The 20,645-nt window shown below is 53.5% G+C and overlaps 1 protein-coding gene across 3 annotated transcripts in view; it reads right to left on the reverse strand.

Moving 5' to 3' along the window:
- Positions 1-20,645, reverse strand: part of DSCAML1 (DS cell adhesion molecule like 1) — a 349,917-nt gene that overhangs the window by 68,698 nt on the left and 260,574 nt on the right. For all 3 annotated transcript variants that reach the window (XM_081062533.1, XM_081062532.1, XM_081062534.1), the window contains 6 exons: positions 16,945-17,220; positions 15,325-15,621; positions 13,322-13,594; positions 3,969-4,247; positions 3,436-3,555; positions 2,408-2,584 (listed from right to left, as the gene is read on the reverse strand). In XM_081062533.1, the coding sequence (XP_080918659.1) occupies positions 2,408-2,584; positions 3,436-3,555; positions 3,969-4,247; positions 13,322-13,594; positions 15,325-15,621; positions 16,945-17,220 (1,422 nt within the window). The remainder of the gene's footprint in view (positions 1-2,407; positions 2,585-3,435; positions 3,556-3,968; positions 4,248-13,321; positions 13,595-15,324; positions 15,622-16,944; positions 17,221-20,645) is intronic.

A 20,645-nucleotide genomic window follows, 5' to 3' on the forward strand; every position in this document is an offset into this window, starting at 1 on the left:
TGGCCATGCTCAGCTGCCCACATTGACTGCCCTCGTGTCTCAAGTGCCCCTGGTTCTACCTTCTCTGCTTCTGCCGGCATTCAGGGTGGCACAAAGGCCTCTAGCATGGCTGGGCAGGTCTCTGGGGAGAATGGGGCTGAAATAGAAGGGGGAGTTTGTGACAGAAAAAGGACGTGAGGAAAAGCCCATCTGAGGGAGCACACACGTGTGAGGTTTGGAGACCCCAAGTGTGCTGAGGGTGTGTGAGGGAGGCCGTAGGGAACGAGGAGCTGGCATTGTAGGGAGGCTGAGTGAGGGAGTGCTGAGAGACACCGCGCAGACCTCGTGTGGTGGACGTGCAGTGAGTGGGGCAATGTGACCTGCAGGTGTTTGTGAGATGGAGCAGATGTAGGAAAGGAGTGTGCGTGTGCCTTACTGTGGAAGGAAGCAAAGGAAAATGGCAAGGCAGCTGAAATTATAACAAGGGGCCAGAAAAGAAGGAACGAGGTCCAGATTCTACCCATAAGTGATTAGAGTGATATGAAATTCCCTTGGGAAGAGGGGAGGCAGAGGTCAACGTGTGTGTGTGTGTGTGTGTGTGTGTGTGTGTGTGCACATGTGTGTACACACACTTGCTCACAGGCTGTCCTGGATTTACAAAAGGTTCTTTCTCCGAATACCTCAGAGTGTTTCATAGCTTCTGCCTGGGTTGGGAAGTGAGGAAAGGACAGGAAAATGGAGGCGCAGGTAGGACTCCCACGGCTTCAGGGACAGCCTGATGTGAGCTAGGTGCTCTCCACAGACCACCTCCTGACCACTGCACTGTCTGTCACCCAAGTCCCCTCATCTTCACAGAGAAACCACACACCACAAAGTCATGGCCGTGATTGCTCAGTGGAATCCCCTAACTTAGAGAAAACAGCAAAGACCCTCCCCTCCCCGCAAAAGTTTGAGAGTTTAGTCTCATCTTTCCTGCTAACAGTGGGGAGATAAGGATCAAATACCAAGGATGTTTCCAGAAGTGTCTACAATTCCTCTTGCTTCACACAGGCAGAATTAGCGAAGTTCTCCCTGGCTGAGGGATGTAGATTGATTGCCTGGTTTTATTAAGGACAAAGTGCTTTTTGATAGTGTGAGGCAAGCGGCTCCCCAGGGCGGGGATTCCGGCTCTAAGCTCCCTGAGCATCGATCGCCAGGGCTTCCCTGTCTGGTGCTGAGCTGAGCATGGGCTTTGGCAAGCGATAAAGAAGCTATGATTCTTAAAGGAAAGAACTCCAGGGAGATGCTGGGCAGACTAGCGCTGGGCACTGCTCTCAGTAGCCTTTCTACCATGGTGGCAAAATCTTTGCCGGCCTACTGGGTGCCAGATCCCACACTGGTTGCTTTACACGTATCACCTGACTTACCCTTGACACAACACATAACCAGTAAGGCCGCCTTAATGACTCATTTTGTCTATCAGGAAAATGAACTCCAGTGAGGCCAGATAAACTCATCAAGGCCACTCTAATCACGACATAGATCCCAGATTCACCCCGGGTTTGGTCTGACCCTAAAACAGGCTCTTCACACTGTCTTCCATGACCTGTGGTCCATGTCCTGATGTAGGGCCAGATGGACACTGTCCTTCTGACATGGTTCCTAGGGGCCTACTATACGGACTCCGAAGAGTGTAGATGGGTAGACTCACCCAGTAGGAAGGCCTGTGTGTGACTTAACAGAATTCAAGGTTATTCTGGGCTTCCAAGGCCGTCAAGGCAGGCTCTATGCCTGGGGATTTAGAAGTCATTGATACGGTACCAAGTTCCCGTGAGGTTTATTGCTCTTTCAGCTTCTCTGATGCACCTTTCTTCTTCTACACTCAGTTCCCGTGTTATTCACACCAATGTTGTGGGGTGAGTGGGCAGGAAAAGAACCTCTAGCCCAGGTGAGGAAACTGGAGCCTAGAGAGGTAAAGCGACTTGCACAAAGTCACACAGTCCCTCAGATTTGGCATCGGAACCCAGGTTTTCTGCCCACAGGACTTTTTCCTACATGGTATATGTGGTATCCTCCTTTCTAAGCCACAAACAGGTTATACAGAAGCAGGTGGAGTTAAGGAACAGAAATAAATTGTTTGCCATGACTATTCAGACAGAATTGGCAACCTGCAGATCAAAGTCAACGGGAAGTCGCATGATCTCAGGAGCAAATCATGAGCTTCTCATGACTGGGTGATGTGGGGCCATTCAGGGGGAGGCCAGTGTTTTAGATGACAGTGTTTTTGAATCCTCCATCTGAGAGTCCCACAACCCTCTGACTAGGAATCCTTCCTGCCTCCCCTGCACAGATGGAATGATGGAAACCAAGATGGAGGCAGGGTGTGTGCGAGATGGGCCCGAGCCTGTGCTCAGGGGTGCTGGGAGGGCTGCGCAGGGGCAGGACTCACTCTTGACAGTGAGGAACATGGACTTGCTGATGTCGGTGCCCACGCCGTTGCTGGCCTGGCAGAGGTAGTAGCCGATGTCCTCCTCCAGAACGTGGCGGATCAGCAGTGAGCTGTTGGGCAGGATCTGAATGCGGCCGGTGAGGGGCACCGGGTGGTACTGCTGGGGGCTCCCGCTTCCTGGAAGTGGGCAGCAGTTAGGGAGTGAGCTGGGTGCATTGGAATGCCCCAAGGAATGGCCTCGATACCTTTCTCTTGCCCATGTAGGGCCATTTTGTAGTACCCCCAAAGTGCTAGGAGCCCACACAGCTCCTGTTTTCTGGGCAACAGGAAAGACCCTCATGGAGAGCTGGTCCTGCTCCAGCTCTGCATAAGAAGATGGAGTTGGGGGCCTCGGCTCAATGCCCACCTTGGCACTGAGCTTCTTTGAGGTAAATTCCTCCGAGAGGACTAAAGAGTTGTGTTTGAGCCACTTGGCAACAGGCAAAGGGAAGACGTCCCTCAACTGGCAATTGCCTGGTCTTAGGCAGCCAGGCCTGGGAAGAAGGGCCGCCATCCTCCAAGGGGATGCTTTGGGCACCTCCTTCCACTCCCCTAATGTCAGCCCTGGACACAATCTAGACAAGAGGTTGGCATGGGGCTTAGTTAGATACCAAAAGCATCCTTGGGATTAAATTGGTCTCCAACAACCCAGAATAATTGGTGAGAAGTAGGGTTTCATGTGGCTCAGGGACCCTAAGAGCAAGGTGCGCAGGGTGGGTGTGGGGAGAGCGATGTACTCTGCCTTCTAGAGCAGGAGGGGGAGGGGAGAGGTGAATCTGTGGCAGCAAGAGGAAACTCAGTCAGCATTACAGTTGTCCCTGACCCACAGGCCCTCCAGATCGGGTATAGCCTGGGGGCTCCTTAAAACTCAGAACCCAGGGTTCCCACCCACGGGTCGGGTTTGTGTGTAGGGACCAGACCCAAGTCTTATCAGCACCCTCTGCTCCCCATCCCTGGCCACTCGGAGTTGCTGGCTGACCAGGGCTTACCCTTGGCATGCTTCCACATGACCTTGGGTGGGGGGTAGCCGTCCACAGAACAGTTGAGCACACCAGCTTTGCCATAGATGCCATCCTGGTTGTTAGGCTGCACCACGAATCGAGGGGGCACTGCAGAAAGGAGGAGAGGGGGAGAGATAGGTCACCAGTCTCTGACAGGTCTTCTGGGGCTTTGGGCGCCTTCCATGCAGTGGCAGCCCCTTCTGGACTATCCTAAAGTCGGGACCAGGCAGTCCCCAAACCAGAGACGCTGAGAGTTTTTGCTGAGTACTGGGTTGGGAGTTGGGAGTTCTGAGTTCCAATTCTGAGTTTGCCAGTGACTAACTGAGCAAGCGTCTTCCCCTCACAGAGCCTCGGTTTCCTGTCCTGGAAAGTAAGAGGTTTGCACCTCGGCGTCGTCTTTAAGGCACCTGCCAGAGCCACCCTTTCATACGCCTGTGATTTAAACCTGAAACCTAGAGAGGCTTTTAGCGGCAGACAGAGCTGGACTCCCCCTTGCCCACCACCGGCCTGTCTCCACTCACCGCGCACGATGAGCTGGCGTTCCCGGCTCACGGTGGCCGCTGCGTTGCTGGCAATGCACGTGTAGTTGCCGTTGTGCTTGAGGGAGACGCTGGAGATCTGCAGGGAGCTCATGAACTCCTTGCTCTCGATGGTCACACCTGAGCCTGAGATGATCACCTGTCCGTCCTTTCTCCAGGTGATGCGGATGGGCATGTCCCCCGAGGACACCACACAGGGGACGTAGAGCAGCTGGCCGATGGAGGCAGGTGGGAACTCGAATGGCTGGATCAGAGGGGGCACTGGGAGGGCAAGGGGAAGGCTGCGGTCAGGCCCCGACTCCCCAGCCTGGCCAGCAGCACTGCCTCGCCTGCCTCGCCCGGGGTAGGCTGTGAACAGAGATCCCTCGGGGTACGGCTGCCTTGTTCTCTTGTACATGCAGAATCTCTTGGGGTGTCCTGCCATTGTCCCCTGCCTCCAGTCCCCCTTCCCATACCGGCCTGGACCTACTGGCTCTGTTCAGGGCTTTCGACTGGCCTGCATGAATCCTGACCTTCAGATTTGTCCTAGAACTTGAAGGGTGATGCTTCATGTGCCTTGCAACTTGCATCGGACGGCTCAGCTTTCACCCCCATTTCCCTGCCATTCCTCAGCGCCCCTACGCCCACTGTCTCAACCCAGTGATGCATCTCACAGCTCTCTGGGGGCCGGGTCGGTTGAGAAGGTGTGCCCCTGATGTGGCTGGGGAGGAACGCTGGGACTCGCCCCCAGGCATGCCCTGGAGCTGCTTGCCTAAAATCAGGGTGCTGTACTCTGGTCTCCTCCTGCAGAGGCCCCACCGGCCACCCAGCCCTTTCCATTGTCATCAAGTAACATCAGGACAGGCTGGTGGAAGCTCCCGAGACTGGTCGTGTCAGTTGCTGTATCCCACACACCATCTCACTGAATCCTCCCACCAATGATGCGATGTGAGCTTAAACTCTCTCCATTTTAAAGATGGGAAAACGGAGGTCCAGAGCTAAGTAATTTGCGCTAGGTCGCCCAGCTCATAAGAGGTGACAGTGTGATTTGAGACCTAATCTGTCTGTCTCCCAACTCCAAGCTTTCTCCCTCAGGCTGCCTGGTTGCCTCTAGGAGAGAGTCCCAAACCAGCCCAGAACAGACATCCTTTTGCTTCGTAAATGAGCTCCCCTTGGGTGGTAGAAAGAGCAGAGAGCATGCCCTGTTCTTTGAGATACCAGTTGGTTAGACTTCTCTGGCGAAGCGTCATCACACAGCCTCCCCCCTCACCGAGATCCCGCTTACCCTCCCCACCCCCATCACCCATATCTCAGCCCCTGGGGGTAGGGGAGGGTTATCTGGAGCCTGAGCCGCTGAGGGATCCTCCTTTATCAGCTCTGGCGAGAGCGTCAGCCATTATCTTTATGATAACTCAATTAGGCCACAGCGACTTCCCCAGCAAGTGGGGGGAGAGGACGGAGAAGGAGACAGACAATTAGCTTAACAAGGATGAGCGCCAAGCAGATGAGATCTCCTTTCTGCAGTCAAATAATTAAATTACAGGGCTGTCCACAGTCCTCTGGCCTTCTCCCAGGCACCAGCCCCACCCCTCCTGGGAAGCCTGCTACTCTCTACCCTAGGTCCACCCTGAGTGGCCACGGGGGTGGGGTTGGGAGCATGTAGGGGGTGTGAAGGGGGACAGGGGAAGGGGGTTGGGGACGCTCTGAGGGGAAAAGGATAGGTGGCTTCCTATGCATGCCCAAGTTTCTCTCTGTACCCCAAAGATTTTCAGGGCTCAGTAGGGAGCTGCCCCTGTGGAGTGGCCAGGTGTGGACTTGGAAGACCTTTGGTTACTGGGAAAGGTCTTGCTCACCAGCTCTAGGTGGAAGGACATTTAGGAGGAGCGTTGCCTAAATAGGGTGAGAGCCATACCTCTCAGCAGGGCCCTTAACTGACTTTCCCAGTGTCATCTCCTACCTTACCCTTTACTCCAGCCACAGGGGCTCTAGCAGTGCCCATTGCTCCAAGCCTCAGCCCGTGCCTGGGTAAGCATAGCTGGGCATTTGTCCTTCTAACCTCCCACCAACGTGTGCTCCTGGCCCAATGGCTGGTTTTTGACCCATCTCATTCCAGATCCACCTGCGCCCAAATTCAGGTCTTATGTTCAGCCAGGTTTTCTGGGGTTCTGGTCGTTGTCTGGATGTCCCCATCCCAATGGCTGGCTGCCTCTGCAATCTGGGTTGGGGCCTCCTCAGTATTCTGAGTGGTTTGCTGAGTCTTGGATATCCAGACAGATTTTGTCTGGAACCCTGGCTGCCAAATGCCCATTGCTGAGACTTCCCAGAGATTCCTCTGTTGGGCTCTGCTGAACCACCCTCACCTCTACTTGTTTGGTCCCCAGATCATATCTAGGCCTCTGGCCTCTTTGGACTTTTTGGTGGAATTCTTGCAGAGGTCCCAATGTGCCACCCGCTTTGGGGGACCCAACAGAACCAGTTATGGTCTGCTCCTTCCCATAAAGGCCCAAAGCTACAGCCTGGTAAGCCTCCTGGGAAACCCTTCCTCATCCTTTCAGACCCTGCTCCAATGCCACCTCTTCTGGGAAGCCTGCCCGCGCCTGCATAGCCCTGTAGGCACCTGGCCCACACTATGATCATGGCGCTGACCATGCGGCAGAGCGGTAGCTTTTGCTTTACCACCTTTCCTGGGAGTCTGGGAGCTCCTTTAGAGCAGTAATTTATTTACCCAGCAAATTGTAGGTGTCCAATAAAATGCTTGTTGGGTAAGTACAGTAAACGAAAGAACATATGTCTGAATATCATATCCTGGGATGATCTTAGAAGTTTACCTGTGAGGTAGGCAAAGGGTAGGGAGCACACAGGATGGAGGTTCATCTAGGAAAGAGGTGTTTCTATGTTATTCCTCAAGATGCTGTATTTCTGCTGGAATTTTGGAGACGAGAGCTTCTCCCTTGGTCCTCCCTGGGGGTTAGGCCCTTGCTGTCCTAGCACCAGAGTTGGCTTCTTTTACTAAAGAGCCCTATGGACACGGGGAGTCACAGCAATCATGGGGGCCGCAGAGGGGAATGTGTGCACAAAGCAAGGAGCTGGGAAGTTCTGCGAGGGAGGAGGGGCTGAGGGGTGGCCAAGTGTGCAGGGCTATGCCCTGGGGATGGATGGTCAAGAAGACATTTCCACTGAGGACAGAGCAAGTGGAGAGCAATAGTTTGAAATTAGGCAGAAAGATTTAGCTCAGGCAAGGGAAAGACTGTCTCTCAGACTAAGAAGGGATTTAGATAATAGAACAAGTTACTAAGGCAAGTTAATTCATTAATTAACTGATTCATCTAATATTTATGAAATGCCTGCTCTGTGAAGGCATTACGCTCCGCGTAGGCTCGGGAATGTAGGAACATGCTTAAAATACCGATAGAACCTCCAGGAGCTTATCATTTCCTAGGGAAGGGAAGGCATTTCCCTCAGTGATTATCGAACAAACTCCACCTGAATATACAAACGCTGAACTCAGAGCAAAGAGAGGTGTCATCTAGTTGGGTGACTGCAGCTTTGTGGAGGAGGTGGCATTAGGACTAGAGTTAAAGGACATACACATACTTTAAAAAAAGAAAAAAGAAAAAAATATATGTATATATACACACACGGGCGAGAGAGAGGGAAAGAACTGAGCCAAGAGGCGGAGGCCATCTAGGGGCTGTCATTCCCTCTGGCCTTCAAGTATAACACTGGCAGCTATTTGAAAGGTCATTGAAGGAGAGAGTTGCCAGCATCCATCCCAGGGGGTTAGATATTCACCTGGGCCAGACAGAGTTCTCTACAGCACTACTGACCTACGGAAGGCAGATGACCAGACAACTCCCCAGAGATCCAAGGCAGGCTCCTGGCTCCCCTACACCCTCCACCCTGTTTTGGGTTGATGGGCAGGTGTGATCAGGGTCCCCTTAGGAATCCTTTCGTGGGTTCTGGGGTAGCATTCCGACAACCCTATTACTGTGTGCACTAGAGGACGGCCTGGAGGGAGAAGAAAGCATAGGGATCCTGGCTCCTTTGCTGGCTCGCTGAATTCTAGGATGAGTGCTGTGAATGAGAGAACCAGAGCAGGGCAGGATGTTTGGCTCTGCAGTGCATACATGGGCAGCTGCCTGGATACCTGGGAGTCAATGGCACCTTCCCCAATGCTCAGAGGCAGACAGGGTTAGTTGAATGTGTTTCTCCATTTCCACCGCTGGGAAAGCATCCTCAGCAGCTGAGGGCTCTGACCACCTCCAGCGGGTGATGACCAGCGACCTCTTCAGTGCTGATTGCAGCCCATAAGGGCTTCCCTCTTGCCCAGGTCCCAGCATTTCCTCAGTACACAGCCTGAATGTAGGGGGCACGAGTGCCATGTCACAAGGGACTTCTTTCCGGAAGCCCTGCTCTGGCTATAGTCATCTTGGCAAGATGGCAACTCAGTCACCTTAGGGAGGCAGGATTGGAGCAAGATGCTAGAATGGTGAAGAGTCTGAAGACAGTGGCTGAGCCAGTCAGTGAGGTGGCTGGTCACCGTAAAGCCCTTATGGCCACTTGTTTGGGAGTGTTGTGCAGAGGAGGGCATGCTGACCACCAGTCTGGCCCATAAACATTTTATAGTATCTCTCATCATCTCTTTGAGACTGAGCCTTTTTATTTACTGCACCTGTTTGGCAGAGATTGGGCACTGTGGGAAGTTGGAGCTTTGCTGCCCGTGCAGCATGCAGATGGGGAAAGAGCCGTGCCTGGGAGCTAGGACACCTGGGTCCCCATCCCGCCATCTATGCAGATAACTGTGGGCAAGTCGCCTCCTCACCACTCCCCAGCCTCTGCCCCTGAGGCTCAGCTTCCTCGTCTGCAAAGTGGAGGACTTGGACCAAATAGTCTCTAATGCTGATTTTCCAATTGTAACAAGTCTAGTATTTTAGGAATAATAATGACTTCAGTTCAGTTTTTTTTTTTTTTTTTTTTTTTTTTTTTTTTTTTTTTTTTACACAACCCTCTTCTCAGAAAGGCCTTCCCTGACTACCTTATTTAAAATTGCAAACCTCTCTGCCTTCCCCTTGGCACTCTCCTCTCAACTCCCTATTTGACATGAGACACTTTTTTTGTACTTTTCTGTACTATCCATTTCCCCACCAGAATGGGAGATCCCCGAGGGATGGGATTTTTGTCTGGGGCCTGGAAGTGCCGGGAATGTAGTGGGTGCACAGTAAACGTCACTGAATGAGTCAATAGATGCTGCTGCTTTATCATCATCATCATCATGGCCACCATCATCGTCTGGAGCCCTGTCTGTCCGATAAGGAGGAGGCCTGCCACTAGGCTCCTGTTCCTTCTGAAGAATAGGGCTGTTGGCAGCAGCTTCCTTGGTGCCTCCTCTCCCCAGTACACCTGGGCAACCTGCCGCTGTGGCACCTGTTGTGTCGCCTTTCTGGTGGGTTACTTCCAAACCTCCCCTTCTGCCAACAGCAGGCATTTGGCCAGGTGGCTGCGCCTCCCTTACGCCCTATGATCACTAAGGTGGAAGGGGGCTTCCTCCCAAGGCTCCAGGCACATGTCAAGGACTGGTTTCAGCAGTGAGGGAAGGATGCGTGTGAGTGGGCTGTATGGGCAGCGGGAGTGAGGTTGTGTGACTGAGCGTGTGTGTGTGTCTTCTTCCGTTTGCTCTCCACAGGGACCTAGCACTCTCTCCTGGTCCTGGCTGTGCTGAACATAAGCAGAAAGTACCTCGTGCCCTTGTTTTGGCTCCAGAGGACTCATGAGGCTCAGATGTGGGGATGGAGAAGTTCCCTAGCTGAGCCAAGGCCAAGCAGCCCCAATTACTGCCTTGCCTCCTTAGTTAATTAAACATTCTGCCTGTGTGCTCAGAGATGCTTTTAGGCTACATTATTCTTCAGCTACAGGGAGTCCTAAAGACACCAAATATAGGTGGAATCCATGTGCCTTCCTCTCAGCATCCTGCCAGAAATCTCTTCAGATGCCCAGAGACAAGTGCCCACCCCACTGCAGCCTGGCTCCCCCCCCCCCACCTCCCCGTCAGTCTGCGTCACATGCACCAGAACCAGGCAGCCCTGGAAGCATCCTCGCCTCGCCCCTCTCGTCCCCTTCTACCTTGCTGGGACACAGCTGGCTCACTTGGGCAATATTTCATATGGCATTATGTGCAGCCACCCTTTGTAACTCAGGAATGTTGCCTTAGGGGAGGATATGGACAAAGGAAACATTTGTGACTGCCAGCATGTGTGTGTGTGTGTGTGTGTGTGTAAGTGTGGATGGATTAATGTGTGTGTATTTGTTGCACGTACATGCATATTGTGTGTACCAATGTGTACATACATAGGTGCTCAAGCACACAGGTCTCTGCACACACATGTGCATGCATACCTGGTGTGTTCTTCTCTTAGCTCAGTGTTTGAAAAATTCATCAGAAGACAAGCAGTCCCAGAAGGAATGGAGGCAGCAGTTGTTTTTGCAGCTCACGGAGCAGCATGGGTGTTTGCTGCACCCTGCCTACAGCCTTTGGCCCCACAGAGAGATGGGGGCACTTCCAATTGGTCTCACGCTTCTGGTGCTCTGCCCCACCCCCACCTTGCCCTATCAACACCCCAGGTCCCCGCTCTGATCTTCTGGGTGGGAAGCATGTCCCAGCCAGGCAGTAGGAGTACGGTCCAGAGTGCTGACCGTGGGCCCATTCCTTCCTACCCCACAGGCAGGTCCCCTATCCACACCCAAGGGCACATCCTCTACCCTCCCCCTTGAGTAGCTCTTGGAACAGCACATCGGCTAATCAGGCAGCATGCTCATAATCAGCTCTGATGGCTTCTTTGCAAAAGTGCATTCTAATGAGGTGGGGAGAAGGAGCAGGGGAAAGAGGGGGGATGAGGGATCTGAGCTTTCAGAGTGGCTGGGGCACGGGGTCTCAGAGCCTCTCATACACATGCTGCTTCTTGGTCTGGAGAGGAAACAGGTGACTTCACTGCTGCTAGGGCTGGATTTTCAGACCCTGAGGGTGGAGAAGAGAGATTGTGTGTACATGCCCCTGTACACTGTACACACGCACACTCCTGCTTTATGAATGCCAAGCTTGTGCTGAGTGCTGGTGCATGGGCTTTGCCCTCTAGGATAACACGCACGTGCTCCCGCATGTACACTCCCCCTTTCCTGGGCTGGGGAGACACCGTGGCTCCGCACAGCACAATCCCAACAGGCCCAGCGAGTCGAGTCGCTGGGATCGAATACATCAGATTCAATTCATTAGGACTGATCACTCCCTGAATGGGGTTGAATAATTGATGAGCAGAAGCAGCTTTCAGGATGTTCTGCGTACTCTGAGGCTCACTGGAGCCCGTTATTTATTTATTTTTTTAAGCCAACAAACCCGTCCAAATGCTCACTGGTGCGGGCAGTCTAAGGGAGCAGAGCAAAGGTTAGATGTTTTAATACGTGATGTTTACACTGTAAACTCTCGGTCCACAGCTTGTAACAGAAATGGATACGGGCGGCCCTGATGTCGGGAGGGGGAAGGCAGGCTGCTCTGCATGCCAGGGCCACAAAACTAGGGATATGACCTGGGGGTTGGAGGTTTCTGCCAGCACAAGGCCCGTGGGCTGGGCAGAGACACTAGGCTCAGAAGGCGGCCAGCATGGTCCTCGGCTTGGTGGGGTTGCAGCAGCTGAGAAGCAGGGAGGCAGATGCAGTAGGGGCCTCCTCTCTCCTCCGCAGGCCTGAGGTGGTCACGAAGCCACCTCCCAGTTCCCTGGGCTCAAGGTGAGGCTTCCCAGCAAGTCATTCCAACCCAGACTACCGTCTCAGTTTCAGTGCAAGAAACACTCGCTGTCTAGCACAGTGACAGGCGGTGTGTGCACAGGGGTGTACATGACTAAGCCCCCGTGTGCTGATGGGGGTGAGCAGGTGGCAAGGAACACGAGAGAGAAGTTCTGACCCTGCATTTCACTGCCACTGTTCAGTCTCGCCTGCGCTCCCCAGACATTTCCACCTAGATGTACCATCATCACCACAAGCTTGAAGGGGTCAAAGCCAATGCAGCATGTCTCCCCACTCATCCTTCTCCAGGCTTCTTTCTTCTTGTCCATTCAATCTTGCTTCAGGAGTGAGGAACGCACGGGGGCCTTCCCCTGGTGCTGGGGCCTTTGCAGGCCCACACCCCTCTGGTGTTTCTTCCTCTCCATGGGCCCCAGGCCAAGGCTGGCTTTCTTCCCCTGCTTTATGTTGTCCCGTGAGGACATGGAAGGGGGCCTCCCCTCCTCACCGCCCTGGGCTGATGCATATGGGCTCTCAGACCCTGTCTCTCTTCCTGACTCTCTCTCGGGTGGTCCCACAAGCTCCTTATTCCTTTCTGAGGTGGAGTGTTTCTTTTCCCAGCCTGTCCTCCCCTGGCTCTGGGTCCTTTTGGGGCAGATGGAAGCTGTCTGGCTTTCACTGACCTCTCCTGAGCCAGGCCTGGCAGGTCCTGCCCCCAGGGCAACCAGGTCACTCTGTTCTCACCCGCTGCCCAGTCTCCGGGCCTGCCAGTTCCAAGGAGTGTGTCTGGGAGGTAGCTTCACACATCTGCACTGCCCCAGAACCAAGGGGACATCCGTCATTTACTCATGCATTCATTTATTTACTCATTTATATTCATTCGTTCATTTAATCCACAGACATTTACTCAATGGTTCCCATGTACCAGGTATGGTGCTAAGTATCCCTGCATAAAACATAGACCTCATCCAGGCAAGTGTGAAGGGCCTGGGAGGGAGGAGGTTTTTAAATACCAGAAGGTACTTTCCAGGCCTCAAGCAGCATTAGCAGTTGGAAGGTCCTTGCCAATCCTGTAAGAGCAGCCCGAGCCAGCCAATCTGCACCCCAGAAGGGAGGCAGGGCACCCAGGGTATGCTCCCTCCACCCAGCGTCCCGTTGCTGCTCTTCTCTGGCTCCTGCCCCTTACTTCCTCTTGTCAGTCTCTAGTGGGCCTCTGCTGAATTCTTGGTGGCACCATGCTAAAGTCAGGGGCCCTATGTAGCCTGTCACCTCTGTCCTGGGCCTCTTGCCCAGAAGGTGGCCTGGCTCCTCTTTGTATATCACTGGCCCCTCACGCCCCTGGGGTCAAGTGCTGCCTTATCCTGCAGCCTACGGAGTGAACCTGAATGTAGAGGTACTCATGGCCTTCTTGTGTCCCCCCACAATATTCCACCCAGCCCTCTTTCTCTCTCAAGCACCACGCCGAGGCCCTCTCTTCCTTGGCCTTCCACTCACTCGGGATGACCTGCTGCTTTCTGAGCAGCTGGCTGGGTAAGGACCCAGAATTCCGGGTGACCAGGACGGCGCTGGTGCCGGGGGAGGCCTACCTTTGACAGCTACGTGGACACTCTGGCTGATGGAGAGCTGGGGCTGGATGAGGACGCTGCACAGGTACTCCCCCTCATCCATGCCCTTCTGCACGTCAGTCAGCTTGAGGGTCCCATTTTCAAACACCACCTGGCGGTGGTTGTCGGGCAGCAGCAGGGCATCCTTGTACCACTTGATGGAGTAGTAGGGGTAGCCGATGACCCTACAGTTAATAAGAGTGTCCCTCCCGGCGACAGCTGTGATGTTCCTCATGGCACGGATGCTGGGGGGCCCTGGGCAGGAGTCAGGAGGGAGGAGGAGGAGGAGAGGGGGGGCAAGTGGTGCGGTTAGCCAGGGACAGCCAGGCGCTACCCTGCGATGCTCTTCTCAGTTGCTTGGCCTCTGAAACTATCCGGGAATGGAAATTTGGTGGCAGGCATCGGGCGGCTTTTATTACAAGGCTAAAGGTAGAGGCTGGAACTGGGGGCACCTGTGGTCTCTCCAGGACTCTGTTACTAGCTTCAAATAGTTGCAAACAGACATGTGCCATTCATGCCTGGGGCAAGAATCCATTCCCCTAGTGGAAGTGGGTATGTGAGCAAACGGAAGCCTCACTAAGAAATGACTGGGACTTGGGAGGGCAAGTCCTCATTTATGAGGTGATTAAGATGTTTGGGTTAAAATGGAAATGTGGGGATTTTGTTATTTTCATTCAATTCCTCATAATGGTCTTGTACTCAAAAGGATCTTATGTACATTAAATATTTAAAGGACAATAGAAAGGTCTTTATTGAATGAACTGATGATTTTCTTTCAACATGTGTTTTGTGGGCCCCTGAGAAGGGGCTATAAAAGGGGAGCTCTGATCTCACTGGCTGAGGAAAGGGAGTGTTATCAGCTGGGTCAGCTCAACAGATGGCAATGTGGGGGCCGTAAAGGGGCTCTGAGGCCACCAGTCAGGGCAGTGGTGGAGGGGGTACAAGAAACTCCAGGCTTCCGGTTCCCCTCCCAGTAGATGAGGGGCTGGATCAGGGATTCTCCCAGGACCCTGCAGCTTAACCCCTTCCAATTCAGAGGAGAGGGCAGGAGGGTGGCCAAATGGAGGGCACGTTTCTCATGTGGAGTTGGACACCTGGCACAGGTGAATTTAGCATGACCCCCCTGCTCCCCTTCCCTGCCCCAGGGCAGCTACCAGCTCTGCTGGACCAGTGCCCTTCCTCTTCTAACCTTGCTCTTCCTCTGTTGTTGGGTCAGGGGTCACTGTAAGGTCAGATAAAGACCAATTTGACCTCCCAGGGCTGCAAAGAGTTTGAGAGGAGACTGTTGTCACCACGGTGATTTAGAGAACTGAAACGTGGGGTTGATCACTTTGAGGACTCCTTCCCATGTAGCTGCCTACCTTGGGGCACCCCCACACAGCCTGAGCCTCCCACTCTTGATGGCTTGAGATTTAAGGTGGGGGGAGGAGGAGAACGGAGAATTGGGGGAAGACGACGCTCTGGCTCCTGCTGCTTACACCTCCTGGAGTATTTGGGGGCTGGCTCAGTGGCGGGACCCTGGGAGCACAGCTTTGGTGGACACACCTATTACCGCTCAAGCCTAGCCTTACTGCCCTTCCCTGTCCTTGTCTTTGCAAGGCCCTGATTGGGTGGGTGGATGCTAGCCGGGTACTTAGTGTACCTGGGGCCAGAGATATTTGCTGGGAAGAAGGGGTGGGGGTGGGGGATCAGGTCAGATTGCAGGAGATGAGAAGGGAGAAGAGGAGGGGGTGGGAATGCCAAGGCAGTGAACTGTACCACACACACACACACACACACACACACATCACTGGATGACGGGACCATGGAAGGATGGGGGGGTGGGGGGAGGGGGACAGGGGGAGGGAAGGGAAGAAAGAGGAGAGAGACCTCTACTAAAACCAAAATGACAATAATAAGTACTAATCACCACAAGAATAATGGTAACCACAGAGATGGCAAAGGAACTCAAAAGCCTATTCTGATATTTAAATGTAGACAGGCACCTCTTACGTTTATTCGCGCCTGATATTCAGCACTGCCCACCGAGTTCCGCGCTGTACACCGGTACACACCCCCGTCGCGGATCTGGGGGCCTGTGACGTTCATGTGGCTGATGGTGGTGCCGTCGGACATGGTGTACTGGTTGGTGCGGTGGCTTCCATCCCGCACGATGGGCTCATCGTCCAGGGCCCAGGTGACAGTGGGGGGTGGGGCACCCTTGGCCGCACACATCAGTGAGAACTGCTCCCCAGGGTTGACCACCTTCTCGCTGAAGGAGGAGATGATGCGGGGCGTGCCGTCTGCAGGGAGTGAGGAGCCCCCTTCAGAGTCACCCAGCCACTGAGTGACCGTCCCACCAGGCCATACCACCCACCAGGGTAGGAGGGAAAGCAGTGGCCATAATAATATAATACATCAATTCATGCGATATCTGCAAAACCCTGTGAGGTCCCAATTACCACTTCATATGAATTAACACTCCTCTCTCAACCATATGAATCCTCCCTCAACCACTTTAGCTGTGTCTTTTGGCAAGTTACTTAACCTCTCTGAGTCTTTCCATCTCTTATCCATGGAGGATGGTGATAATGGGGATAATGAGTACAAATTCTTCATACTAATGTTGTGAGTATTAAATGAATTAATGCATTAAAGATGCTTAGCACAGTGCTTTGTAACTGCTTAATTAATATTACTCCTCTCAACTTTTCCTTTTCTACTTCTGTCTCGTCCCTTTATTAATAGAGGCTCGGAGGTTAACTGTAAAGCCAGGACCTGACCAGGACCTGTGGAGTCTGATTTCAGTTCTCATTCTGGCAGGAGGGGGTGGTGGTACTGTAGCAAAGCCTGGAGCAAAAAACCGCAAGTTTGAGGCTTAAATTGGAAGCTGCCTGGTCCTGGTGTCGCGGATCTCTGACCAGGTCTTAGTCTTGGCTAAACGAATAACCTTGGACAGGACAATTAACCCCCGTGACCCAGCTTCCTCCATGGAACACGGGGGATGTAATTGTTGACACTGGCCATCCTTCTACATAGGATTGTTTAAAGGATTAAAATAGGTGTTAAGTACTTAAAAAAAAGAAAGCAAGGCAAATATAACAGGGCACTCCACATCCCACCCACATTTCACACCAAAATGCTGATGTTAATCCAACACTTGGCCAGTCTGCCAGTCCCTGTCCATTTCTGGGGAGACCCTTGTCTAAAACCTGGGGAGAGCCTGGTGCCTGGCCAAGTCTGGGACTGCCCACCAGGCCACTGCCTTGGCCCCTCCTCTGCCTCTTCCCCTGTGCCCTCCATTTCTGGCTGCCCCTCCCACACCACTCTGCCCCTCCCACCAGCCTCATTTTCCACATCCTTGCTCTGAACTGCCAGTCACTTGACCTTGGGCAAGTGACCGAAGCCTCAATTTCCTCAACTGAAAAACAGGTAACATTTAAAAAAAGTATTTCTACACAAGGCCCTTGGAGGATTAAATAAAACAGGCATCTGCCTAGTGAGTAGGAAGTACTGTATAAATACCTCCTATCAGGAGGGGATGGAGGGGGCCTGGGGTGGAGCTCTTCCTGGCTGGGCTTTGGGAGTCCTGAACCCACCCCTCTGTGCTGGCTGCCCCAGCTCACCCTCAAGCACAATGATGGCAAAGTCCTGGGCGGTCTGGGCCTTGCGGGTGGCGAAGCACTGGTAGGCCCCCGAGTGGCTCTTCTGGGCCGAGGTGATGAGCAGGGTCTCGTTGCTGAGCCCGCGGATGGAGATGGCCTCGTCGGGCAGCACCAGCTCGGTGTTGCGGTACCAGCGGATGGTAAACTCAGGGGAGCCCATCAGGGCACAGGAGAGGATGACCGTGCTGCCAATGCCGGTCTTCAGCTTCTTTGGTGTCAGGGTCACATGAAGGGGGTCTGGGCCGGGCCGGCGAAACATAAGTGTAAATTGGGGAAAAAGAAAAGGAAAAGGTCTTAGTGTGGGTGGAGCATGGTTGGAGGTAGGCTGTGGGCATAAAAGGCCCTGGAGTCAAGAGGCCCTAGTGCAGTCTCCAGACTCCTTGAGGAGGTTGGCGAGGGGCCTGGGACTGGTGAATTGCCCTCGCTAGGTCTCAGTTTATGTACTCATATGTTAAACGGCAGGGTCGAGCCAGGAGATGTCTCTACACCTCTTGCTCTGATGGTCTGAGCATTCTTGATGCGTGTCCCTTTGCTCAAGCGGGGCTGTGAAGCTTTCTTCAGCTCCTAAGTTGGATGGGAGCTTGACTGGCTCATCATCCTTCCTGTCACCCACCCCAGACACCAGGGAGGCACCTTTGGCCCAGCCACTCATCTTCCATACCAGTACAGATAACCAACTGCTGCCTTCTGCTGCTGGGCTGACTTCCTTCATACGCGTCACTCGATCTATGATCTCTACTCTTCATCCCCACGCCCACTGCTCTGCTGTGGGCCCACCGCTCTGGCCTGGACCGAGGCAGCACCCTCCTCCCTGCCACCCTTCTCCCTGCATCCCTCCATCTGTCCTCCATGCTGCAGCTGATGACTGCCCTGCTCAGATCTTCCACGGCACCCAACAACTTGGTGTGGCATTCCAGGGCATCAAGGTCCTGGGGGGCCTGCCTTCTCTGCTCAGGTACACAGTTTCTAGAGCAGCAGCCTGCCCATGTTTCCTGCATACTCTGGGCTACTTTTTGCCCCAAGGCCTCTGCCTAGAGTGCTCTTTGCCCTCTTTATCTAATTCCTACTCATCCTCCACACTGAGCTCAGGTGTCATCTCTTCCAGGAAGCCTTCCTGGACACTACTCCCTTCCCAGGCTGGGTTAAGGATCCCTCTCTGGACCTCCCTGTATGTAACTAACACCAGGCTAAGTAAGTACACAATCTTTAATCACTTCTTTGTGTCTCTCTCTCCCTCTGGACTGTGAGCCACTTGAGAACAGGGTGGTGTCTCTAATCTTTATACCCCTACCCTGCCTGAATCACACTTATTGATTTTTCTCACTGGCTGCCTGGTTACCAACCCCAAGTCGGCCTCTCTCTCCTGTTCTCCATGGACGTGGGGTTCCAGAAAGGAGTCTGGGGCCTGCAGGAGCCTGAGACCCCCAATGAAGCAACCTGTCAGAGATGGGGGACTTCAGGCCTGTCTGGGAGGGTGCATGAGTCTGCTCATGTTCAGCTCTCCCTACTTGCTCCCAGAGCCTCTGTCTGCTGCCCAGGAAATGTCAGTGCACAATGAGGCAGGCGGTGTCCTGTTTGTGGCAGTCACTAGCCAGGGCTCCCAGGGTTCGGCCACGCAGCTGCCCTATCCTCACTGTTCCTTCTCAGGCTTGGCAGCATGATGGGTGGGAGGCCTGGTTGCAGAATTGGGGGGTCGGTTATGAAAAGCATTGCTCTTCTCTCCACAAACCTGGCAGAGAGGGGCTATCAGAGAGGATGGAAGACAGAGAAAACCGTGTCACTTCCCTTTGAGCTCAGTTGTACAGCCAGCCCCACTGGGGAGAGTGGGAGCTGAGGATCAGAGCAGGATCAGGTGTACCTAGGCATACAGAGCCCGTGGGGTGTGTACAGCGCTGCGGGCAGTTATTCATTGTGTGTCTGTGTGAGTATGCTAGGGTATGAGCATGTTACGGTGGAGGAATGTGTGTATCTGTGTATGGGCACCATATTTACACGAGCACATGTGTACAGGGAAGTGGAACTTTCAACACATCTGCCTGTGTGTGTGTGTGTGTGTGTGTGTGTGTGTGTGTGTGTGTAAGTACTGGCTTGCCTGTATGTACTGTGAACACCAAATTACGCAGTCAGGTTTGCTAATTTTCCAAGGATTTGGGAGTATGTTCCTGACCTGTTCCCTGAGACAGTCTATGTGTGTGTATGTGAATGTGAGTGCAACTATGTGTGTGTGTGTGTGTGTGTGTGTGTGTGTGTGTGTGTAGCAGGAGGGTGGAGAAGGGAGTGAAGGCAATACTAGACCAAACAGTTTTGGATAGTGCTTAGTGCAAGAAGTGGGGTACGAAGCCTGGTCCTTTGATCTGCCTGCTCTGCTGTCTAGGGCTTGTTTGTACCAGGAGGCCCCCCAGCCCCTGAAGCCAGACTCTCAGCATTTTAACCTAAGCATCTGGGTCATACACTGTCACTCCCAGAGAGAGCATTTCTTGGGGCTCTTTCTGCTCTTCCAGCTTCATAGTGAATTCACATGGGGCGGGCCTCTCCCCAGCACTGCAGATACACTCCAATTGTCAGGACCCCTCAACTGTGGAGAGGAGACTGGGCCCACATTTGGGCTGAGGCGACAGGGCACCAGGCCCTGAGGCCAGCCCAGGAGGGATTGGGCTCTGCTGTGCTTCTCTGGTCCACCTGAAGGTCTACAGATCTTGAGCTCTGTACTCATGAGATGGCTGGTGTGGTGGCAGAGGGAACCTTTCTGTAGGATGGGGTGGGATTGCCTCTGGATGGCTTCCTTCCACTGTCCAGGTTGAATGACCCTCATGATGCCATCAGGTACAATGTTCAGGGACTCAGGCTATTGCTGCCACACGGGAGTGAGATCCCTCAGGGTCTCCGAATCCCAGCCCCACTACTCCCAACACCTTCCCTGCAGCCCAGAAATCAGGAAACTCAGAGGCAGACTCTGGATGCCAGAGTTGAAGGGTCTCTTCATTTCATAGATGGAGAAGCTAAGGCCGGGTCACCCGACAGGGGCAGGGGTGGGGTGGGGGTAGAGGATGCCCCTGGGTTTCGCTGGTCCTCCTCCAGGGTTCTTTCTCTGGCATCGGCCCCTCGGCCTCTTCTTCCCTCCCCACCCAGGGGCTCAGCGGCAGCAGGGGCTCGCTACTAAGGCCTCCTGCTCTCCACATGGCCTCCCTGGACTGCTGGGGCTCTGAGATGGGGAGGAACAGGAAGGACCAGCGTTAATACTTGCTGGCACAGCCTGGAAAGGCTGACTTGGTTGTTTATACCCAGTGTCTGACCTGATTGATCATGAGAAATATTCTGAATGTCACCTCTGATGGGATACATATGTCCTCTCTGATGGATTAACATCAGCATTGTTTCCTTCAGTACAGACACTACCTCCTCCCGACATGCCAAGAAACCCTGTGAGCCTGTCACCATCACCTTCATGGGCCCATCTGACCCTGTGACCTCTGGAAGGTAGGAAGGCCGAATCATTATCCCATTTTACACAAAAGGACGCAGAGGTGATGATCATGGTTATGTGATTTGCCCAAAGTCAGTTACTATCTGATAATACCAGAACCAAAGGCAGATCTTCTGATTTCAAACCCAGGGCTTTTCCCAGGACATCAAATGCCTTCCCCAACCAGGGAATGATCCCG

The sequence above is a fragment of the Rhinolophus hipposideros genome (assembly GCF_964194185.1).
Source record: "Rhinolophus hipposideros genome assembly, chromosome: 10".
In the NCBI taxonomy this organism is placed as follows: Eukaryota; Metazoa; Chordata; class Mammalia; order Chiroptera; family Rhinolophidae; genus Rhinolophus; species Rhinolophus hipposideros.